Raw genomic sequence first — 25,492 nt, 5'->3', positions numbered from 1 at the left:
TGATCAAAATCCAGAAAAGAGACGTTATTTCTACAACCACCTAAAAGGAAGCGATTCCCAAACCTTCCATAACAAAGCCATCACCTACAGAGAGAGGAACCTGGAGAAGAGTCCCCTAAGCAAGCTGGTCCTGGGGCTCTGTTCACAAACACAGACCCCACAGAGCCCCAGCACAGCGACACAATTAGACCCAACCAAATCATAAGAAAACAAAAAGATAATTCTTTCCAATGTGTTAAGTAATTAACAAAAAAACAGAGCAAACTAGAATGCTAGTTTGGCCCTAAACAGAGAGTACACAGTGGCAGAATACCTGACCAATGTGACTGCCCCAAACATAAGGAAAGCTTTGACTATGCACAGACATAGTGAGCATAGCCTTGCTATTGAGAAAGAACGCCTTAGCCTGTCTTCTCTTGAGAGCCAAGTCTGTCTATGTGCACACTGCCCACAAAATGAGGTGGAACCTGAGCTGCACTTCCTAAACTCCTGCCCAATGTATGACCATATTAGAGACACATATTTCCCTCAGATTACACAGACCCACAAAGAATTTGAAAACAAACCCAATTTTGATAAACACCCATTTCTACTGGGTGAAATACCACAGTGTGCCATCACAGAAGCAATATTTGTGACCTGTTACCACAAGAAAGGGGCAATCAGTGAAGAACAAACATCATTGTAAATTACAATACATATTTATGTTTATTTTTTTTCCCTTTTGTGCATTAACTATTTGCACATCGTTACAACACTGTATATTGACATACTATATAACATTTGAAATGTCTTTATTCATTTGGAACTTTTGTGAGTGTAATGTTTATTGTTCATTTGCATTGTTCATTTCACTTTTATTTATTATCTACTTCACTTGCTTTGGCAATGTTAACATATGCTTTCCATGCCAATAAAGCCCTTGAATTGAAATTGAATTGAGAGCGAGAGACAGAGAGACAGAGACAGAGAGTTGTCCACTACTTGGGTCATGAAATACTTGCCTTGTACCCCAAGTCTGGGAACTGTCCACACTCCTGGTTCTGAAATGCAAAATAACTGTATTTCGATACGGCTGTCTTTCATTGCAATTCATTCCAAATAAAAAAAATAATAAAATTGAAAATGTATTTCAAAATTAACAGTCAACTAGCTATCTACTTAGCTTACAATTTGACCACCATAAGCATGGGCGAAGGCTAGGAACAACTGAGATGGGAACCTTTAGCGCCATTGCCTTGTTTTGGAGGGTAATATTTTCATTTATTTTTCCCATCTCTTCTTGCTAGCAACGCCTCCAGTCAGGACGGTTTCGGCGGGTTCCGTTAAAATGGCTGTTACTGAGAGTGAAAACCCAAAGCAAGAACAATCGTAGTGGGTACAACTGCATCCAGTAGTATCGCTGGTGTCTGATAAGGAAAACTAAAGACTGCAACGCAATGGCTGCCCTAGATCAAAAATCCCCCAACGTCCTCCTCCAAAGTCTCTGCTGCAGGATCACTGGGAAGAGCGAAGGTAGCTATGATGCTAACTTGTAAGATTGCCCAGGCGCGGTTATGTGCAGCTAGCCTGGTCTGTTGCTAGCTAGCTAACATTTAACAGTGATGCTGATATAACAGTTGTATACCAGCGTTCAGCTCGCCATCTAGCTACAGTAGCCAACTACGTTTTTAGTTAAGTCAAGTTTGTGTGACAGCCAATGCTAGTTAGCTTAGGCTAGCTAGTAACTGTACACCTAGCCAGCCAAGTCAGAGATGGTAGGCTATGTATGGACCCCAGCTAGCCATCTAACTAACGTTAGCTCGACCCTTATTTGTATTTAGGTGATGGCTACATCCAAGGCTTTAACCATCTAACTACCAAAAGTGTGTCATAACTACATATACAGGTAGCTGCAGATACGGTTGGCAACAGTCCAACCACGCCTTGTTCAAGTAAGTTAGCTAGTTAGGGATAGCTAGCTTGGCTTGCCAGGCTGCCAGAAAGTTTGCCTAATAAATCTGACTTTGATACCAATTCTTGGTATACAGTCTGAAACAAAGCACTGCACAATCGTGGACATTTTCCTTACAAGTCAGAATGTTGAATACAATTACGTTTGAACTTACTATACCGGTTGTCCGTGCAGCTAGTCTTTCAGCTGCTCGAAATATGAGACAAAATATTCACCCGAAAGTATTGTTTACCCGACTTTTTAGAGCGCAGGTACTGAAGTTTAATTTTCTATCACCTGGCACATGCTCAAAACCATGTTAACACCTGTTAGTATGCATGGACTTACCGTTTTGTCACGTGCCTTTGATCATGAGCAAACACATCTTGATTGCCACACACACAGAACCGCGTTTTGAAGTCATTTTAATAATACTTTCCTGTGGATATTTTGTCTCAAGTACCAACACCATAGAATCGTCAGAGTAAGTATATATATATATATATATAATAATATACTGCTCAAAAAAAATTAAGGGAACACTAAAATAACACATCCTAGATCTGAATGAATGAAATATTCTTGTTAAATACTTTTTTCTTTACATAGTTGAATGTGCTGACAACAAAATTATCAATGGAAATCAAATTAATCAACCCATGGAGGTCTGGATTTGGAGTCACACTCAAAATGAAAGTGGAAAACCACACTACAGGCTGATCCAACTTTGATGTAATGTCCTTAAAACAAGTCAAAATGAGGCTCCGTAGTGTGTGTGGCCTCCACGTGCCTGTATGACCTCCCTACAACGTCTGGGCATGCTCCTGATGAGGTGGCGGATGGTCTCCTGAGGGATCTCCTCCCAGACCTGGACTAAAGCATCCGCCAACTCCTGGACAGTCTGTGGTGCAACGTGGCGTTGGTGGATGGAGCGAGACATGATGTCCCAGATGTGCTCAATTGGATTCAGGTCTGGGGAACGGGCGGGCCAGTCCATGGCATCAATGCCTTCCTCTTGCAGGAACTGCTGACACACTCCAGCCACATGAGGTCTAGCATTGTCTTGCATTAGGAGGAACCCAGGGCCAACCGCATCAGCATATGGTCTCACAAGGTGTCTGAGGATCTCATCTCGGTACCTAATGGCAGTCAGGCTACCTCTGGCGAGCACATGGAGGGCTGTGCGGCCCCCCAAAGAAATGCCACCACACACCATGACTGACCCACCGCCAAACCGGTCATGCTGGAGGATGTTGCAGGCAGCAGAAAGTTCTCCACGGCATCTCCAGACTCTGTCACGTCTGTCACATGTGCTCAGTGTGAACCTGCTTTCATCTGTGAAGAGCACAGGGCGCCAGCGGCGAATTTGCCAATCTTGGTGTTTTCTGGCAAATGCCAAACGCCTGCACGGTTTTGAGCTGTAAGCACAACCCCCACCTGTGGACGTCGGGCCCTCATACCACCCTCATGGAGTCTGTTTCTGACCGTTTGAGCAGACACATGCACATTTGTGGTCTGCTGGAGGTAATTTTGCAGGGCTCTGGCAGTGCTCCTCCTGCTCCTCCTTGTACAAAGGCGGAGGTAGCGGTCCTGCTGCTGGGTTGTTGCCCTCCTACGGCCTCCTCCACGTCTCCTGATGTATTGGCCTGTTTCCTGGTAGCGCCTCCATGCTCTGGACACTACGCTGACAGACACAGCAAACCTTCTTACCACAGCTCGCATTGATGTGCCATCCTGGATGAGCTGCACTACCTGAGCCACTTGTGTGGGTTGTAGACTCCGTCTCATGCTACCACTAGAGTGAAAGCACCGCCAGCATTCAAAAGTGACCAAAACATCAGCCAGGAAGCATAGGAACTGAGAAGTGGTCTGGTCACCACCTGCAGAACCACTCCTTTATTGGGGGTGTCTTGCTAATTGCCTATAATTTCCACCTGTTGTCTATTCCATTTGCACAACAGCATGTGAAATTTATTGTCAATCAGTGTTGCTTCCTAAGTGGACAGTTTGATTTCACAGAAGTGTGATTGACTTGGAGTTACATTGTGTTGTTTAAGTGTTCCCTTTATTTTTTTGAGCATGATATATTTATATTTGAAACATTGGTGATAGACAAGGGACACTTCAGGTATTTTTCTATGTAAATGTGGTAGTATTGCCTGCACAATTGAAGGCATGTTTCTCCACGTTTTGTGACTACCAGAAAGTGTAAGATTGGGCGCTAGCTACAGATTTAGGGGAAACGTTCTGCATCTGTAAGATTTGAACCAGTCTGAAAGATTCATTCACCAGTAGTGACACGGTTTAGGAAAAGCCGATATTCCATGCTCAATACTTCAACTCAACCCTATTTCACATTTCAGCTGAAGTAGCCCACCAGTTCCAGTATGCTGTGAGAGTCGTTGGGAGTAACTATGCTCCCACCATTGAGAGGGATGAGTTCCTAGTGTCAGAGAAGATCAAAAAAGAACGTGAGTGACCTATGACCTATTATTAGAGACAGTAATGGGAGTGACCTAAACTGGACATGTTTGCTGAGTGAATCCTCTTTGAGGGTCCATCTCGACAGTCGAAAGTGGCATCTGCACATCACTGGTTTGTGCTTTTTCTGTTTCCTTTGCAAACATGCATCCTTTGTTAATGTGGTCTTTTGTTGTTGTTTTCCAGTAGAGCTTTTTTGTCTCGTGTTAAAGGTACATTTGACAATAAAGAAATGCGGTTGTTAAGAGTCTCCATAATAGTAAATCTCAATACATTTTGTTTGTAGTCGGAGTAATGCCACTACTGACCATCTTATCGATCGCTAAGCATAGTAAAGTTAAAAAAAGCACTTACCCTTTTTCGGAGTGGAGTTGAGCCCCTTTTAATCAACTTGTGTTTTTGGAATTGGTCTATGTCTGTTTATTTAGTGGTCTGATTCTGTTTGTCTTGTCCTTTGGTTCTCCAGTGCTGAAGCAGAGGAGAGAGGGTGACGCTGCCCTGTTCTCTGAGCTCCACAGAAAGCTGCAGACTCAGGTCAGTCTTCTGTTCCAAATACCCTGGTGCATATGCATACTTGTATTGGCTTTGAAAGGAGAACCAATTGAGAATCTGTGTGTTTTGCTTTCCGTTAACAGGGGGTGCTGAAACACAGGTGGTCCGTCTTATACCTGCTGCTCAGTCTATGTGAGGACCCCAGGAAACCGTCCAGGGTGGGTATACTTGTCATTACACCATAGTGCTCTCTCTCTCACTCACACACACACACACACTAACCATAGCTATATATACAGTACCAGTCAACAGTTTGGATACAGCTACTAATTCCAGGGTTTTTGTTTATTTTTACTATTTTCTACATTGTAGAATAATAGTGAAGACATCAGAACTATGAAATAACCCACATTGCATCATGTAGTATCCAAAAAACTGTTGAACAAATCAAAATATATTTTCGATTTTAGATTCTGCAAAGTAGCCACCATTTGCCTTTGACCACTTTGTACTCTTGGCATTCTCTCAACCAGCTTCACCTGGAATGCTTTTTCAACAGTTTTGTTGGAGTTCCCACATATGCTGAGCACTTGTTGGCTGCTTTTCCTTCAATTTGCGGTCCAACTCATCCAAAACCATCTCAATTGGGTAGAGATCGAGTGATTGTGGAGGCCAGGTCATCTGATGCAGCACTGCATCACTCTCCCTCTTGTTCAAATATCACTTACACAGCGTGGTGGTGTGTTGGGTCATTGTCCTGTTGAAAAACAATTGATAGTCCCACTAAGTGCAAACCAGATGGGATGGCGTATCACTGCAGAAGGCTGTGGTAGCCATGCTGGTTAAGTGTGCCTTCAATTCTAAATAAATCACTGACAGTGTCACCAGCAAAGCACCCCCACACCATCACACCACCTCCTCCAGCAAGTCTCTTCTTATTATTGGTCTCCTTTAGTAGTGGCTTCTTTGCAGCAATTCGACCATGAAAGCCTGATTCATGCAGTCTTCTCTAAACAGTTGATGTTGAGATGTGTCTGTTACTTGAAATCTGAAGCATATATTTGGGCTGCAATTTCTGAGGCTGGTAACTCTCTAATGAACTTATCCTCTGCAGCAGAGGTAACTCAGGGTCTTCCATTCCTGTGGCGGTCCTCATGAGAGCCAGTTTCATCATAGCGCTTGATGGTTTTTGCAACTGCACTTGAAGTAACTTTCAAAGTTCTTGCAATTTTCCGGATTGACTGACCTTCATGTCTTAAAGTAATGATGGACTGTCGTTTCTCTTTGCTTATTTGAACTGTTCTTGCCATAATATGGACTTTATCTTTTACCAAATAGGGTTATCTTCTGTATACCACCCCTACCATGTCACAACACAACTGATTGTCTCATATGCATTAAGAAGGAAAGAAATTCCACAAATGATCTTTTAACAAGGCACAGCTGTTGATTGAAATGCATTCCAGGTGACTACCTCATGAAGCTGGTTGAGAGATGCCAAAAGTTTGCAAAGCTGTCATCAAGGCAAAGGGTGGCTACTTTGAAGAATCTCAAATATAAAATATATTTGGATTTATTTAAGTTATTATTTTTTTTTGGTTACTGCATGATTCCATATGTGTTTTTTCATAGTTTTGATGTCTTCACAATTTTTCTGCAATGTTGGAAATAGTAGAAATAAAGATAAACCTTTGTGTCCAAACTTTTGACTGGTACTGTAGATACAGAAAATAAAAGCATTATTATCCTCCAGACTGCATCATCACAAACAGTAATTCCATCGCGGCCATGTTAGTTCTGTAGAACTCCATTAATAGCAGAAATAGCTATTCTAGTAAATGTTCTATATTATTCCACATTTGATTATTTAATTGATACATCATTGATTTGATAGCGTGTCATTCCCAGGTTGGCAGCTATGGGGCGCTGTTTGCCCAGGCCCTCCCACGGGACGCCCACTCCACCCCGTTCTACTGCACTCGGCCCGGGAGCCTGCCCCTCAGCTACCCCGAGCGCTTGGGGCCCGGGGGCTCCCAGATCTCCACCAGCATGGGCACCAGTGGCATCAGCAGCCTGGGGGTGTACTCCCTCAACGGGCCCACACCCACCCCTCAGCCCCTGCTGGCTGGGTAAGACCAATTGATGGAACCCTGTTTGTCCGGTCAGCACCCAGGACTCCATAGTCAGTCGTACATGACTCTAGACTTTCTTCAGTCTTGTTCCTGTGGACTCGCAGGGAGTGCATGCGTTTGTTGTAGCTCAGCACCAGAAAAATACAGCACCTGCATAACCAATGAACCTTCAGAATATGAAGGGGTCTTAAATTAGTAGGACATGTTTAAAAAAGTATTTTTCTTTGTATCCATTTGTTGTAGCAGGGTATTTCCATTCCGTTGTGAGCATCAATTATGCATGTCCTTCTCCACAACCCCACAAGCACTTGTGTATAATTAGTCTGGCTATACTCGTCTAGTGCCAGGGTAAGTATCTGATTAGTGGGTGGTTGAGTGGATCATCATCAACACTATAAAAGTCATTTGGAGCTGAGGCATCGCTACAGTGGTGTGACTCTAAAGCCATTCTCTGCTGTCGAAAGGCAAGAGTCCCTGATTAACAGGCTATTAGTGGTAATGGTCCTACAAGACAGTTTGCATTAGGAGAACCAACATGTATAGGGGAAGAGTTATGCATGTCGAGGGGGAGAAAACATGTCTGTAGTTACACGGATGTAAACATACAAAATGGTCCATTAAACATTTCTATGTTTGCTCTCTCCAGACACCCACCCCAGACAGCAGGGCAGCAGCTGGGCTCTCGGCTGGCGTGGGCCCTCCCCAACACCTCTGCCCTAGCACCTACCTCACGGGCCCCGCTCGGCCCCCCACCCCTGTCCACCCGGGCCCCCAGGCCACGCCATGACGGGGACCTCACTGGTGAGTTGGGGGTGGGGACTGACATTGTTGGGATGTATAAGCCTACGTTTTGTGTATGGAACTACATGGCGTAGTTGGGACATGCTTCACGGTTGGAGGACCTTTTGTAACGTAGGCAGAAGTTGGGTAGGGGGCCTGTAATGGTAAAAGACACTCTCTGCACAGTGGCTCTGCAAACTGAATACTCAATAGTAAACAGAAAGAGATTAGGTCGGAGGGAAATGTACCAAGTCTGCAATGAAATGTTCCTGTTCTGCAGTAAGAATCGCCTCATTTCATAAACCGTTTAGTTGCTCTCCCGGTATTTAATTTGTCTTAGTGCTCCACTGACAGGGTTGAGGGCTGACTTAAATAGATATACAGAGAGATACATCACCTACTCATTCCAGGGTTTTTCTTTGTGTACTATTTTCTACATTGTAGAATAATAGTGAAGACATCAAAACTATGAAATAACACACATGGAATCATGTAGTAACCAAAAAAGTGTTAAACAAATATAAATATATATTTTGATTTGTTCAACACTTTTTTGCTTACTACATGATTCCATATGTGTTAATTCATAGTTTGGACGTCTTCACTGTTATTCTACGATGTAGAAAATATTAGAAATAAAGAAAAACAATTGAATGATGAGGTGTCCAAACTTTTGACTGGTACTGTAACTTTTATAGCTTTCGTTAATGTTGTCCTACTTTTTGTTGTTTTTCTGAATCCCTCGTTCTTCTTCTCTCCAGCGGAGGTTGGTGAGGCTGCACTGGTCAGAGACATCCTGTATGTCTTCCAGGGGATCGACGGCAAGTTCATTAAGATGAGCAACACAGACAACTGCTACAAGATCGACTCCAAGGTGACGTGAACATTCGGTCATACGTGAACAATGTCCAAGGTGTCTTTGGTATTTCAGTTTGTGCACCTTGTTCCTGAAATATTTCCCTGACGAATGCATAAACTGATGACCAACTTCATAAGCTATTTGACCTTTCACCGAGTGTACTAAACATTAGGAACACCTTCCTAATATTGAGTTGCACCCCATTTTTGCCCTCATAACAGCCTCAATTCGTCAGGGCATGGACTACAAGGTGTCAAAAGCGTTCCACAGGGATACTGGCCCATGTTGACTCCAACACTTCCCACAGTTGTCAAGTTGGCTGGATGTCCTTTGGGTGGTGGACCCTTCTTGATACACACAGGAAACTGTTGAATGTGAAAATCCCAGCAGCGTTGCAGTTCTTGACACACTCAAACCGGTGCGCCTGACACCTACTACCTTACCCCGTTCAAAGGCACTTCAGTGTTTTGTCTCGCCCATCCACCCTCTGTATGGCACACATACACAATCCATGTCCCAATGCTTAAAAATCCTTCTTTAAACTGTCTCCTCCCCTTCATCTACACGGATTGAAGTGGATTTAACAAGTGATGGAAAGAGCAGGTATTCCTAATGTTTTGTAAACTGCGTATATGTTAGTTAGTCAACGTGTTGTGTTTACACGCACCATGGTAGGTAGGCTAGAGGTTAAGAGCGTTGGGCCAGAAACCGAAAGTCTCTGGTTTGAATCCCCAAGCTGACTAGGTGAAAAATCTGTCTGTGCCCTTGAGCAAGGCACTTAACCCTAATTGCTCCTGTAAGTCTCTCTGGATAAGAGCGTCTTGCTAAATGACTAAAATGTTTAATGTTGACAGCGCCGTACTTCCATCCATACTAGCTAGACCAGTTATTGACAGATTACCCTGTTTCATCGCTAGCTGACTCCCTGACATCATGGCTGTTGTAGAACCGGCCGACCGACTGCGTTTTTCAGATTCAGCTGTAGTGCTGCTGACATCATGGCTGTTGTAGAACCGGCCGACCGACGGCGTTTTTCAGATTCAGCTGTAGTGCTGCTGACATCATGGCTGTTGTAGAACCGACCGACCGACGGCGTTTTTCAGATTCAGCTGTAGTGCTGCTGACATCATGGCTGTTGTAGAACCGACCGACCGACAGCGTTTTTCAGATTCAGCTGTAGTGCTGCTGACATCAAGGCTGATGATCTGTTTCTAAAAAGGGTAAAAAGCTTGACAGATCAATAGTTGGCTCTTTGGTTAGGAGCCACATCGATGGTGTACCTCTATCATCCATCAAGGATTCATTACAACTTTCCTCCCTTCTAATATTCCTACAAATTACAGTCGACCTGTTTCAGCTATACATCTTCTCAGCGTTCTATATAGCCTGCTGTCACTGCGCTGGCCTCGGATCACTGTATCGGACGAGAACACGGGAGCCAAATCTAGCCGTCAAGGGTGTTTCCCGAGGTCTTTTTGAAGTCATCAGTTACGCTATAAGCCCTATTCAATCTAACACGGTTTCCGGAATAATTAGAACAGAATACAGAAATGGAACATTATTAGAGACAATCATGTTTTATTATTCTGTCTAAAGTAGACGGTGAGTATCAACACCTCGTCCTCATAAGACGACTCCGTCAGCAGAGAGAGACTGCAGACCACTTTGGCTCCAGGCTTCTTGGCGGAATGTCTTCAATCTGTGAAACAAGGGCCACTCTGACTACCATTTAAAAAAAGTTACATGAATTCTGAACAAACGGGTGTGAAAGGGATGAATCTTGAATTCTAATGGTCCCCCTACTGGCAAAGGGCTCTGTAATAATACAGCTGATGTGTTCCTATTCATGATTCTGGGCTGAAGAGCGAAGCTGCTGTTCCTTTGTTGTTGCTGTAGTCATGGCGGGTTGTGGCGTACTTGTGTGTGAGTGACTGAATGGTAACCTGGCAGCAGGAGAGGCCCGTTTTCCGATTGTGAGTTTCTCGTGTCTGTGGGGAGCCATACAGGACAGATGGTACACACGGGGATAATTAACGACCAAACTGGCAACCCCTTCACACATTAAATGGGTTACTTTGACAGATATTCACAGTATTCCCTGTATTTTGTGCCTGCGTGTGCATTCTCCTGTTGTAACTTCTCCAGTGTGTCCCTAGGTGGTTCTCTGTAAGTCTCTGAGGGACACCAGTAGCCGATTGGCTGAGCTGGGCTGGCTCCACAACAAGATCAGGAAGTACACTGACTCGCGCAGTCTGGACCGAGCCTTTGGCCTGGTGGGACAGAGCTTCTGTGCCTCCCTGCATCAGGAACTGAAGGAGTACTACAGACTTCTGGCAGTGCTGCACTCACAGGTAAGACACACACCTTTCTCTACCTCTCAAAACACTGTACTGCCTTATTCAAGTGAATGAACTTTGTTCTTAGCCCTTCAAGAGGAAAACCCATTTAGGCTACAGGTCATGTAAAGGTGTGTTTGACAGTTGCAGGTGGAGGATGACCAGGGAGTGAACCTGGGAGTGGAGAGCAGTCTGACCCTCAGACGTCTCCTAGTCTGGACCTACGACCCGAAAGTCCGCCTCAAAACCCTGGCTGCCCTCGTTGACTTCTGCCAAGGTAGAGTTGTGTCTGTGGCGCCTGCTGATTGGTACCATCAAAGAATCCATTTAAATAGTGTGTGTGGTTCAAATGTTGTGTGTGTATGTGTGTAGGGAGGAAGGGAGGGGAACTGGCGTCAGCGGTCCATGCCTATGGGAAGACAGGGGACCCTCAGATGAGAGCTCTGGTGCAGCACATCCTCAGCCTGGTGTCACATCCCATCCTCAACTTCCTCTACCGCTGGATCTACGACGGAGAGCTGGAGGACACTTACCATGAGGTGACGCGCACACACACACCATATATTTAATGTACACACCATATATATATATATATACATACATACATACATACATACATACATACATACATACATACATACATACATACATACATTTGAAGTCGAAAGTTTACATACACTTAGGTTGGAGTCATTAAAACTCATTTTTCAACCACTCCACAAATTTCTTGTTAACAAACTATAGTTTCGGCAAGTCGGTTAGGACATCTACTTTGTTCATGACACAAGTAATTTTTCCAACAATTGTTTACAGACAGATTATTTCACTTATAATTCACTGCATCACAGTTCCAGTGGGTCAGAAGTTTACATACACTAAGTTGACTGTGCCTTTAAACAGCTTGGAAAACACCAGAAAATGTCATGGCTTTAGAAGCTTCTGATAGGCTAATTGACATAATTTGAGTCAATTGGAGGTGTACGTGTGGATGTATTTCAAGGCCTACCTTCAAACTCAGTGCCTCTTTGCTTGACATCATGGGAAAATCAAAAGAAATCAGCCAAGACCTCAGAAAAAAATTGTAGACCTCCACAAGTCTGGTTCATCCTTGGGAGCAATTTCCAAACGCCTGTAGGTACCACGTTCATCTGTACAAACAATAGTACGCAACTGTAAACACCATGGGACAACGCAGCCGTCATACCGCTCAGGAAGGAGACGTGTTCTGTCTCCTAGAGATGAACGCACTTTGGTGCGAAAAGTTCAAATCAATCCCAGAACAACAGCAAAGGACCTTGTGAAGATGCTGGAGGAAACAGGTACAAAAGTATCTATATCCACTGTAAAACGAGTCCTATATCGACATAACCTGAAAGGCTTCTCAGCAAGGAAGAAGCCACTGCTCCAAAACCGCCATAAAAAAGCCAGACTACGGTTTGCAACTGCACATGGGGACAGAGATGGTACTTTTTGGAGAAATGTCCTCTGGTCTGTTGAAACAAAAATGGGACTGTTATTCCATAATGACTATCATTATGTTTGGAGGAAAAAGGGGGAGGCTTGCAAGTTAAAGAACACCATCCCAACCTGAAGCACGGGGGTGGCAGCATCACGTTGTGGGGGTGCTTTGCTGCAGGAGGGACTGGTGAACTTCACAAAATGATCTGTTTGGCATCAGAACTGGTTGTACTGTTATGGTACTTACTGTCGTAAAACTGGCCTTCTTTAGTCTAGTTGAGTATATGGAGCATCAGCATTTGTGGGTTCGATTTACAGGCTACAAAACACCAGTCTCAACGTCAACAGTGAAAAGGCGACTCTGGGATGCTGGCCTTCTAGGCAGAGTTGCAAAGAAAAAGCCATATCTCAGACTGGCCAATCATTTTTTTTTATTAAGATTGGCAAAAGAACACAGACACTGGACAGAGGAACTCTGCCTAGAAGGCCAGCATCCCGGAGTCGCCTCTTCGCTGTTGACGTTGAGACTGGTGTTTTGCGGGTACTATTTACTGAAGCTGCCAGTTGAGGACTTTGAATGCGTCTGTTTCTCAAACTAGGGTGGCCTTGATGACAGCTTTTACATTTATTTTTACTGCTCTAATTACGTTGGTAACCAGTTTATAATAGCAATAAGGCACAGCTAAGGGGCTGTGTCCAGGCACGCCGCGATGTGTTGTGCATCAGAACAGCCCGTCATATACCACACCCCATTGTGCCTTATTGCTTAAATATAATGCACACACACTTCCTTTAGTTTGTCAAGGTCAGAGTCCGGACGGTAGTAGCTGAGCTCAGGCTGAAGTGGACTCCGACAGACAGGTTAATCTCTGAGCTGAGATGGAGGGAAAGGGGGTCGGGGGAGGGGTACGGCGGCCTTCCAAATGAGGATGGATGAGAGAACGGTAATGGGGAACTGAGTGATGGCCCTCTCTTCTCTCTCTCACCTCTTATCTCTGTCCTTGCTCTCCATCCATCTCCCTGTCTCCACAACTACAGGACATTAGAAGACCGTGAATCTAGTCCTAATGCACCTGCTGCTGAATCGCCCTCTCAGACTCCGTCTACCTGAGACTAAGTGCTGATTGGGCAAGCACAGAGCACAGGAGAGTTGTAGCGGCTTTCAATACCGACTGCCGAGCTATTCTCAGAAGGGAATGTTACAAAGGGCACACTGGTTTTAAGCCCCCTGTATTGACCCTCCCCGTAGCAGGGCTAAGTGATAGTTATGGAGCTGTTCCTTCCCAGCAGAGGGGAATGAGGGTATGGCTCTGAAGCTTACAGGCACCTCTGTCAGCCCAGGGGGCGGCTGGGAGGTGGCGTTAGACTGTAAACACTCATTATGACAAGAAGAGCGGAAATTAAAATCAAACTTTATATATATACTTTTTGTTTACTAAAAGGCTTTTCAATCCCCCTTGTTGTACCCCCTAGGAGAGAAGTCGTCACCTTGTAACACTGATGTCTACTTATCGGCATCCATTTTGGTTTTCAAGTTGAACCACTGGCTCAGTGACAATCATGACTGAGAGATGGAACCACCATTCACTTTCTTTCCATTACTGTAATAAGTATCCATTGTTGTAGTAATCTCATGTGTTGTTCGGATATCGTTGAGTCCTGTCTTTTAAGGTGTGATTGTGATGGGGATTCCTCTCCCTGCAGTTCTTTGTGGCGTCTGATCCCACGGTGAAGACAGACAGACTGTGGCACGACAAGTACTCACTGAGGAAGTCCATGATACCCACCTTCATCACCATGGACCAGGCCCGCAAGGTAGACACACACACGAACACCAATTATCTCATCCTCAACGTAGAAAATACCAACTTTGCATTCACATGTCACTTTTGCTCGCTCTCTCTTTCTCTTCTGTCTCTGTAGGTTCTGCTCATTGGAAAGTCCATTAACTTCCTGCATCAGGTGTGCCATGACAGAACCTCACCAGGGAAAATCACCCCGGCCTCCAAGTCTACAGACTCCCCCAAAGATGGTACGCTCTCTGACCTCTCTCCCCCACCCCAACACACTGTGAAAGGGGCCTGTCAGTGGCTAGCTCAATACAACACAGGCATTTGGTGTTTGGTACACATTTGTACATAATATACCTCCAGAGAGTGTGTATTCAGCAGGCAGTGTCTTTTGACAGAGTAGAGAAGCCTTGGTCTTGCCATAGTAGTGTTTGTAGCTAGTGAGAGCAGAGCCGCATTGATCTGTTTGGCATCAGAACTGGTTGTACTGTTATGGTACTTACTGTCGTATCGACTGGATTTAGTCTCGCTCCTCTCTCCGTCGCTGATCAATGGTTTTACAGTTCCTTCCTTAGCCTCGTCCTTGAGGGGAATGACTGCATACTGACTGGCGTTGGGAGGGGTTGGGTTGTATTTTTACCCTGTCTGTCCCAAATGCCACCCTATTCCCTTTTTATAGTGCACTACTTCTGACCATAACCTTAAGGGTTAAAGGTAGTGCATTATGAAGCCCCCGGTCAAAAGTAGTGCATTATGAAGCGAATAGGGTTCTATTTGGGATGCAGACTCTATCTTGAATTATAGATACAGAGTTCAGCAAACGATCTGAGAGATGAGTTTAATATGCATCATGTAGTGCCAACTCCAGTACCCACATAATGACCACAGATAATAACTCTCTCTCTGTAGCTGCAGAGCTGTTATCAGACCTGGAGGGGGCGTTCCAGGGGAAGATAGATGCAGCCTACTTTGAAACCAGCAAGTACCTGCTGAATGTGCTCAACCAGAACTACCTGCTGCTGGAGCACCTGCAGGCCATGAGACGATACCTGCTGCTGGGCCAGGGAGACTTCATACGCCACCTCATGGACCTGCTAAAGTTAGTACACACACACACACACACACAGGTGTACAGACAGATGGGTACGCACAAATACACACACACCCACCCACCCCATCCTATGTCATATTTATTGACCTTAGTGTTTGTTCCTTCAGACCAGAGCTGGCCCGCCCAGCCACCACTCTGTACCAACACAACCTAACAGGCATCCTGGAGACAGCCGTGAGGGCCACTAACGCCCAGTATGACAACGCTGAGATCCTCAAGAGACTGGACGTACGCCTGCTGGAGGTAGGCTGCAGCTCATACCATTACTACTGTCATGGGCTACAGATCATACCATTACTACTGTCATGGGCTACAGCTCATACCATTACTACTGTCATGGGCTACAGCTCATACCATTACTACTGTCATGGGCTACAGCTCATACCATTACTACTGTCATGGGCTACAGCTCATACCATTACTACTGTCATAGGCTATAGCTCATACCATTACTACTGTCATAGGCTACAGTTCATACCATTACTACTGTCATGGGCTACAGCTCATACCATTACTACTGTCATAGGCTGCAGCTCATACCATTACTACTGTCATGGGCTACAGCTCATACCATTACTACTGTCATGGGCTACAGCTCATACCATTACTACTGTCATGGGCTACAGCTCATACCATTACTACTGTCATGGGCTAGAGCTCATACCATTACTACTGTCATGGGCTAGAGCTCATACCATTACTACTGTCATGGGCTACAGCTCATACCATTACTACTGTCATGGGCTACAGCTCATACCATTACTACTGTCATGGGCTACAGCTCATACCATTACTACTGTCATGGGCTACAGCTCATACCATTACTACTGTCATGGGCTACAGCTCATACCATTACTACTGTCATGGGCTACAGCTCATACCATTACTACTGTCATGGGCTACAGCTCATACCATTACTACTGCATTGGGCTACAGCTCATACCATTACTACTGCATTGGGCTACAGCTCATACCATTACTACTGTCATGGGCTACAGCTCATACCATTACTACTGTCATGGGCTACAGCTCGTACCATTACTACTGTCATGGGCTACAGCTCGTACCATTACTACTGTCATGGGCTACAGCTCGTACCATTACTACTGTCATGGGCTACAGCTCGTACCATTACTACTGTCATGGGCTACAGCTCGTACCATTACTACTGTCATGGGCTACAGCTCGTACCATTACTACTGTCATGGGCTACAGCTCGTACCATTACTACTGTCATGGGCTACAGCTCGTACCATTACTACTGTCATGGGCTGTTCACAGGTTCACTGTCACAGGTGTTCACGCAGTCTCTCTCTCTTCACTCTGTCTCCTTTGTCTTTCTCTCTGTCTAATTTGGTGTCTCCTTTGTCTCTCTTCTTGCTTTCTGTTTCTCTCACTGGTTCTGGCTGTGGCAGGTGTTCACACGGGAGTGCATGAGCCACTACCTGCGGGTGTTCAACTTCCTGTGGCGAGCCAAGCGTATGGAGTACATCCTCACCGACATCTGGAAGGGACAGATGTGCAACGCCAAGCTGCTTAAGAGCATGCCAGGTGAGGACACACACACACACACAACCATGCAGTTCCCTCTCACCTCCAGCAGAGGGAGTCTTGTACCAAAGAGCTGTAGATAAGGCAGCCAGGGTAACATGTTAGATGTTGTGTTACAGAGCTGTCTGGCGTGCTGCACCAGTGCCACATCCTGGCCAATGAGATGGTCCACTTCATCCACCAGATGCAGTACTACATCACCTTCGAGGTCAGGGGTCGTACTTTTCATTCATTTATCTAGAGACCACTGAGTTCACCTAGCCTCTTCCTCTCACACGCTCCCTCCTCCCCTGTCTGTCTGGCTGTCTGGGTCTCTGTGTGTATGTATGTATGTATACAGGTGCTAGAGTGTTGTTGGGATGAGTTGTGGAACAAGGTAGAGAAGGCCCAGGATCTAGACCACATCATCGCTGCCCACGAAAGATTCTTAGACTCTGTCATCTCCCGCTGCCTACTGGACACCAACAGCAGGGTGAGACACACACGTATGCTCATACACTCTAACAGACACTTACTGACGTCCACTTCTCTTTGACCTGCCCTGTTGGCGCTTAAAGGGATACTTCGGGATGTTGCCAATGAGGCCCTTTATCTATTTTCCCCAGAGTCAGATGAACTTGTGGATAAACTTTCATGTTTTTGTGTCCAGTATGAAGGAAGTTGAAGGTAGTTTTGTGACCCAATGCTAACTAGTCTTACCGCAATGACTGGAAGTCTATGGGTATCTACTAGCATGCTAGCTGATACCCATAGACTTAGTCATTGTGCTAACGCTAGTTAGCAATTGCGCTAGCGGTAGTTAGCAACTTCCTTCAAAGTGCATGCAGAGACTTAACAAATGGTATCAGCGAGTTCATCTGACTCTGGGGAAGTAGATAAAGGGCCTCTTTGCCAAAATCTCTAAGTATCCCTTTAAGAATTTCCCTGTACCCAGCTATTACATCTGCGACCCTGTACATGTGACTAATAAACTCTAATGTCATCTAAAATGTTTTTCTCTCCCGCTATCCTCTCTCCAGTCCTTGTTGAACCAGCTGAGGGCAATCTTTGACCAGATCATAGAGTTCCAGAGTGCCCAGGACTCTCTGTACCGCTCTGCCCTGGAGGAACTCACCCTGCGGCTGCAGTACGAGGAGCGGAAGAAGCAGAGGGATTCTGAGGTAGAAGGATCGGGGCTTGAAGTGGACTGAAATGGGTGCCAGCACTTAGGGCTGTTACGGTGACCGTATTACCGCCACACTGGCGGTCACGAGTCATGAAGGCAGTCAAATTCCACATGACTGTTTAGTTAGGGTAATTAGGCTTCTCCAAGCTCTGATGCTGCTGTTCTTCAGTAGCCTACCAAACTTGCTAACTGCCTAGTACTCAGCCCTCTATTGTCCCTCTAATCACTCTGACATTAATGTAAATGTATTCGAAAATCTAATCAAACACTTCATGAGAGCTCATGTTGCGTAACATTTCTATAGGCTATGCAATTGCGTGAGAAAACAGAGTGATGGCTTCTATTAAAAAGAGGAGGATCCCATCAGCTTTCTATTGGCTAGGCCTACTATATTTTATTTTTTAAACTTTCCTAATATTAAGCACATAGCTTATATTTACAACAGGAGTATAGCTTACCTGGCTGGCATGAAAATAAACGCGTCCTCCATTTTTGCTATTTAATTGCCTAGATGTATTTTTATCCCTCTGCCCCAGTTTCGAGACAGGTGCATGATAATGGTCCATTCTAAATTAAAACAGATTTCACATATATTATTTAGTACTATGGGGATAGTAGATTGACAGGCTAGTGGTTTTGCAGTTCATTAGGCCTACTCATCTTTTTGGCTGACGAAAAGTAAATGTGCACAGTTCTTCCAATATCTTCAATATGCACCTCGGAATTAGATAAGGACGGGCGCATTGCGTCCCCGATGTGTCTGTCTTCACTTGTAACCTGTGAGAAAGACTAATCACGTGACGGGGCGCCATGTGAGTTAGAGAAGCTTTTTTTTAGGGGCATTACGGCCACAAAAGGGGATGCCGCTGGGTAATTCGAGTCATTATCAAGTGCTTGTCAAATTGTGAATGAGAGACTGATGAAGTGTGTACAGCCTGCACAAAAACAAAGCAGAGCTCATGCCTTTCAAGCAACTTTTTTCAAATCATCATTAGTCACATCATGCAACCTTAGAATATATAAAAAAATCAAAACATACAGCCCAACATTTGTATCACAACTAAAGGTACATAAATAACTCTAAATTAAGGAGTACCTGTTTCTTTGTTAACTGCTCAACACAGAATAGCCGCATGTGGGCACTCCCTCAAATCGTTTGGAGAAGGTATCCTTAATATTTTATTCAGCTTTGTTCAATTGTATTCTTCATACTATAAAATAATGCCACGGAATTCTAAGCAAATCTTGTCTGCAAAATGAGTGTAGCCCACAGCCATTTGGCATAGCCAGATCAGGACCTATCATAAGGACAACTCAGTATGCTATTCTGTTCTTCTGAAATAGACTACATTTTCTTCATATCATGTTTCTTTAGACCTGACTAAAATAATGTATTTATTGTGAAAGTGTGGGCTGTATTACATGAATTTATTAGACTTATTGAAATGTAGACATTCCAAAGGTCTGCATCAGTGTGGAAGCCAGGAGATACTAAATGTGGTCTGTTACTGTGAGACTGGCAGTTATTTGCTTGACAATCACCGGCTGACAAAGTTTCGTGACTGCCACAGCCTTACCTGCACTGTTTATATTTAGGTTCCGGTACTCTGCACTATTTTTAAGCCAATATTCTATAAGAGGTGCCGGTACTCAAGCAGTAGAACATTTGAGGTGTACCGGTGTGTACTGGCCCAATTCAACTACTTATAATGATGATAACTTTTAGTTATAGAGCGTAATTGGAGGAACATGTAGTCTTCAGAGAGTCCCATGTCCTGTTTGTTCTAAGTCGTCTGGAACCCAGCCAGGGGCCAACTCAAGTTCCCCCCCTTAATGGCCATTGGCCATGCTGGTGTTGTTGTCATTTTATTGATTTAACAGGCCCTGAGCATCAGAGCATTAAACTCTAAGTGTTAGAAAAACAAACAGCCTCGGCGTTTGCCAAGTTTCTCTTTTAATAGCTTGTAAATAAGACTGAGGTCCAAGGGAAGAGGGTTTGGGGTGACAGAAGCTGTTGGTCAGTGATGGGGGGGGGGTATTGGATTTTATATTAACTTTAAATATTGGCCGTTGAGTGTGTTTACATGAATGAGAAGTATGTGAGTAGAGAAGACATTGAAGGTCATGTCTCTATGGGGAGAATGCTGGGGTCATAGAGTGGGAATCTGTAACAGTTTAGTGTGGGTGTTAGTTACTCAGTTACTGAAGTGAAGAGATGGCACTGGTTACTCTTTCAAATCAAATTGTATTAATCACATGCGCCTAATAGAACAGGTGTACACCTTACAGTGAAATGCCCTAACCAACAATGCAGTTAAAAAAAATAGGTACAAGGTGGTGCCAGTACAGAGTCAATGTGCGGGGGCACCGGTTAGTTGAGGTAATATGTACATGTAGGTAGAGTTATTAAAGTGACTATGCATAGATGATATCAACAGAGAGTAGCAGCGGTGTAAAAGAGGGGGGCAATGAAAATAGTCTGGGTAGACATTTGATTAGATGTTCAGGAGTCTTATGGCTTGGGGGTAGTAACTGTTTAGAAGCCTCTTGGACCTAGACTTGGCACTCCGGTACTGCTTGCCGTGCGGTAGCAGAGAGAACAGTCTATGACGAGGGTGGCTGGACAGTTTTTAGGGCCTTCCTCCAACACCGGCTGGTATAGAGGACCTGGATGTCAGGAAGCTTGGCCCCAGTGATGTACTGGGGATCTGAGGATCTGAGGACTCACGCCAAATCTTTTCAGTCTCCTGATGGGGAATAAGTTTTGTCGTGCCCTCTTCACGACTGTCTTGGTGTGCTTGGACTATGTTAGTTTGTTGGTGATGTGGACACCAAGGAACTTGAAGCTCTCAACTTGCTCCACTACAGCCCCGTCGAAGAGAATGGGGGCGTGCTCGGTCCTCCTTTTCCTGTGGTCCACAATCGTCTCCTTTGTCTTGATATGTTGAGGGAGAGGTTGTTGTCCTGGCACCACACGGCCAGGTCTCAGCCAACAGGGATGAGGTCAGTCTCGTCGTTGTTGGTGATCAGACCTACCACTGTTGTGTCATCGGCAAACTTGATGATGGTGTTGGAGTCGTGCCTGGCCGTGCAGTCATGAGTGAACGGAGTACAGGAGGAGACTGAGCACGCACCCCTGAGGGGCCCCTGTGTTGAGGACCAGATGGCGGATGTGTTGTTACCTACCCTTACCACCTGGGGGTAGCCCGTCAGAAAGTCCAGGATCCAGTTGCAGAGGGTTGGTGCTTAGTCCCAGGGTCCTTAGCTTATTGATGAACTTTGATGGCACTATGGTGTTGAACGCTGAGCTGTAGTCAATGAATAGCATTGTTACATAGGTGTTCCTTTTGTCCATGTGGGAAAGGGCAGTGTGGACTGAAATAGAGATTGCATCGTCTGTGGATCTGTTGGGGTGGTATTTAAATTGGAGTGGGTCTAGGGTTTCTGGTACCACACTTTGATACCACACTGATGCTGCAGCATCAAAGTTGACACCTCTAATGTTGCCTGTCTGTGTGTGTGTTTTCAGGGTGAGTGGGGCGTGACTGCTGAACAGGAGGCAGAGGAGAACAGGAGGATCCAAGAGTTCCAGGAGACCATACCAAAAATGCGCTCTCAGCTACGGATACTAACACACTTCTACCAGGTATGGGTCTTACTCTCTTCTCACTGCCACAGTGGCTTTCACTAGGACGGTCTGGTTGTCTGTGGTAGTGTTCAGTGGATAGGACAGTCTGGTTGTCTGTGGTAGTGTTCAGTGGATAGGACAGTCTGGTTGTCTGTGGTAGTGTTCAGTGGATAGGACAGTCTGGTTGTCTGTGGTAGTGTTCAGTGGATAGGACAGTCTGGTTGTCTGTGGTAGTGTTCAGTGGATAGGACAGTCTGGTTGTCTGTGGTAGTGTTCAGTGGATAGGACCGTCTGGTTGTCTGTGGTAGTGTTCAGTGGATAGGACAGTCTGGTTGTCTGTGGTAGTGTTCAGTGGATAGGACAGTCTGGTTGTCTGTGGTAGTGTTCAGTGGATAGGACCGTCTGGTTGTCTGTGGTAGTGTTCAGTGGATAGGACCGTCTGGTTGTCTGTGGTAGTGTTCAGTGGATAGGACCGTCTGGTTGTCTGTGGTAGTGTTCAGTGGATAGGACAGTCTGGTTGTCTGTGGTAGTGTTCAGTGGATAGGACAGTCTGGTTGTCTGTGGTAGTGTTCAGTGGATAGGACAGTCTGGTTGTCTGTGGTAGTGTTCAGTGGATAGGACCGTCTGGTTGTCTGTGGTAGTGTTCAGTGGATAGGACAGTCTGGTTGTCTGTGGTAGTGTTCAGTGGATAGGACAGTCTGGTTGTCTGTGGTAGTGTTCAGTGGATAGGACCGTCTGGTTGTCTGTGGTAGTATTCAGTGGATAGGACCGTCTGGTTGTCTGTGGTAGTGTTCAGTGGATAATATCTGTGGTTGGTTGTGCTCCTTCTCAGGGCATAGTGCAGCAGTTCCTGGTGCTGATAATGACTAGTCCAGATGAGAGCCTGCGCTTCCTCAGCTTCAGACTGGACTTCAACGAGCACTACCGGGCCAGAGATCCCCGTCTGAGGGCCTCGCTGGGGACCACCAGGGGCCGACGGCCCTCCAACATCTGACCTGATGCACACCACCATGTCACAACATGGGGACAGAGAGCCACACAGAATCTGCCTTGATAGTATTTATATATGACATGAAGATGACATCAAATTAGGGCTAGATGGAATCTGTTGTGATGATATCACAATAGAACCAGACAGAACATTGACATCACAAAAGAGCCAGACAGAATAGAGCCAGGTGGAGATGATGCCGCATTCAAAACAACTAGGAACTCTGAAATCTCTGACTGGGAACTCTGTAAAAAAAAAAAAAACAATCTCCAACTTGGAAAACCCGTTTTGAACGGTCATCCAACTCGGAATTCCAAGTCGGGAACTCAGGGCCTCTTTCCAGAGCTCTGACTTTCCGACCTGATGGCGTCATGATTTGACCTAGTTTTTTTCTGAATTCCCAGTTGTCTTGAACGCACAATAAGAGGATGATGTAGTGGTGACTTCACAGATTCCATTTGGCCCTGCATTTTAACACCTCAAGACAAATAGGGCTAACTGGGATTCATTTCACTATGACATAAACAAACAGAACATTTTGAAACCCTGCCTCCTCCCCAATGTCATTGGCAAATTACTCACACAAACAAACACACACGCTCAATACACCATACACACATCCACGTTTCCCACTCTTTCACAGTCCCCTCTTGGGAGGTGTGGTTTTAGAAGCCTGTCATTTTAGTAGTCTGCCTCCAGCCTCCAGCTGTGTTCACCCTCACCTCTTTGAGGTGTCTGATAGGCTACCATCACCGTGTGAATTTCATATTGTACATTTGATAATGAACAGAATGTCTTGATTTGATTGGTTTGTTTTGATGTTCTGTGAATATTTTGTTTAGTTTTTCTTACTGACGTTTGTTTATTTTTCATACCAGTGTCTTAAAGTCTGCGGTGTGTTTTATAACTGTTAATAAACACTTATAGCTGTTTAACAACGGTATTATGGAACCAACACAGCAGGCTCCCACCCACCTCTCTAAAGAGATTCAAGAACAATGCCCACAGCCCCTAAGGCTAAAAGACGGACAGACGTTAGGATTTTATTGGTGTTTTGTATTATTTAACTGGGTTTCTCTTGATTCTCCTTGCAGACTATGGCCTCTGTTCTGCATGTCGAACTGTCATGTTGAACCAGCTCAATTCCTTAATTGTACAAGACAGATTTGTCAAACGTGTTGCACCCAACTTATGCCACTTTTCTCTTCTGACCACTCAGACAAACCTGGGAAAATACTTTTGTCATACGACATTAAACCTTGAAGAAGCTACAAGTGGAATGGTGACATAACTAGCCATTCAAAACCCCCCTATGATGGAGTATACTGTAGTATTCGGGTGTATCTCAATAGTCAGGTGGCTTCCTCATCTCCCTTCCCTTTTCACTGATCCGAAAGCGATATGGAAGATGCTTACCAGGACTTGCTTTCATTCACCTGTCAGCAGAGCAGATGAAGGAAAGGAGGCAATGAAGCTATTGGCCGCGTCCTAAATGGCACCATACATAATAGGGCGCCATACAAAATAGGGTGCCATTAGAGATGCAACCAGAATTAGAGAGGCACCCTTTAGTTTTAACCTCTCCCAGCAGGCTCCCCTGTCTTTCTTTCCAATCACAAGTTCTCATCGGGGTGTGCCAAGAGAAGATGCTACTGCAAGACCTCTGTCTGGAAATCCTGTCCATTGTATAGCACAGATGTATAGAAATGACATGCCATGGACACAAACATCCTGTCATCTCTTTAATAATAAAGTCAAGTTTTTTACATTTTGTACTTCGTTTTTTTGTCAGCATCAGGGGTGCATTCTAAGTAGACTATATGAGGGCCTTTGTCAACAAAAAAAAGAAGTATTTTCGAATAAATTAAATTTAATACATCACGCTCCCGGTGAGTGTTTTTTTCTTGCCTCTGAGTTGAGGCCTAATTAGTTTGAAGGGGCATGTGACTTGGCCATTGTGCTGGAGTTCGAGAACGCAGCAGAACGCATGTGAAGTTATACGGTGGAAATCCATGATATAGCAGGTACATTTACTTAAGTAGTTAACATCGAAGTGATTTCAGAAACTTGGAAAGTAGTCGACATAAACGGGGCAGACTTCAAATAATGTTTTCTAGGTAGGTCAAACTTGACGCACAGACTTGTCAATGTCAATTCCCGCTTGTTTGAATCTAGTAAGTAAATCATGTTTAGACAACTGTCATGGTTAGAAAACAAACAATATTACAGATAACTGGAGTATACAGTAGTAGTATCTACACTTGTGCTAGCTAGACACTTCCAACAAGAGCTGTCTTGAGATATTTGAGGTAGAATGAGTTTGAGTATTTAACCACGTGGTGGCAGTGTAGCTCAATAAATGCGAGATCATGACGTTTAGTACCGATTCATCGCTCATGTTGATCTGTGAAACCGTGGATTCACTTTTCTATCCACGATATGACACGTAGTGAGCTCTCATGCATTTTGCTGTGTGTTGGAGTAGAATAGACAGTCACGGAGCAGCTTTATTTAAGTGGCGATATATTTGGTAGGAGAGGTGTCGCAATGTCAATGCATGTCTCACTGCAACCTGGCTTTATTTGGACACGTCACAAGACCCATGACACTATTCCCCCCCCCCCCCCCCCCCCATTGAGATGAATGGCGTTCTTGTTCTTGACACTAACTCACTTTGTTTCATTAGTATCCCTGTTTGTTGTCTGTGTTCTGGTGCCTCTGTGTCTGTTGCGTATCAAAGTCACTGAGGGAATTGATCTGTGTCTCTGTATTAATTTCTGGAAGG

At 44.9% G+C, this 25,492-nt stretch overlaps 1 protein-coding gene across 1 annotated transcript; it reads left to right on the top strand.

Annotated features, from left to right (window-relative positions):
* Nucleotides 1-1,288: 1,288 nt before the first annotated feature.
* On the top strand, nucleotides 1,289-22,970 carry LOC139373069 (gamma-tubulin complex component 3 homolog). The gene is made up of 20 exons (XM_071113134.1): nucleotides 1,289-1,515; nucleotides 4,297-4,404; nucleotides 4,881-4,948; nucleotides 5,050-5,124; nucleotides 6,815-7,035; nucleotides 7,685-7,839; nucleotides 8,580-8,692; nucleotides 10,834-11,028; nucleotides 11,158-11,290; nucleotides 11,386-11,552; nucleotides 14,176-14,286; nucleotides 14,395-14,503; nucleotides 15,171-15,360; nucleotides 15,480-15,705; nucleotides 16,788-16,923; nucleotides 17,043-17,131; nucleotides 17,264-17,395; nucleotides 17,943-18,083; nucleotides 21,618-21,734; nucleotides 22,549-22,970. Exons 1-20 carry the CDS (start codon nucleotides 1,440-1,442, stop codon nucleotides 22,708-22,710), a joined length of 2,724 nt encoding a protein of 907 aa, XP_070969235.1. The 5' UTR covers nucleotides 1,289-1,439; the 3' UTR covers nucleotides 22,711-22,970.
* The last annotated feature ends 2,522 nt before the right edge of the window (nucleotides 22,971-25,492 follow it).

This window comes from Oncorhynchus clarkii, chromosome 18, assembly GCF_045791955.1.
Source record: "Oncorhynchus clarkii lewisi isolate Uvic-CL-2024 chromosome 18, UVic_Ocla_1.0, whole genome shotgun sequence".
Taxonomy (NCBI): domain Eukaryota; kingdom Metazoa; phylum Chordata; class Actinopteri; order Salmoniformes; family Salmonidae; genus Oncorhynchus; species Oncorhynchus clarkii.
This window is presented reverse-complemented; position numbering and strand designations above follow the sequence as displayed.

Coding starts and splice junctions, on each gene's coding strand:
- LOC139373069 (XM_071113134.1), top strand. CDS start 1,440: ATGGCTGCCCTAGATCAAAAATCCCCCAACGTCCTCCTCCAAAGTCTC. Junction 5,125..6,814: donor ACCCCAGGAAACCGTCCAGG/GTGGGTATACTT, acceptor TGTCATTCCCAG/GTTGGCAGCTATGGGGCGCT. Junction 16,924..17,042: donor GCTGCTTAAGAGCATGCCAG/GTGAGGACACAC, acceptor GTTGTGTTACAG/AGCTGTCTGGCGTGCTGCAC.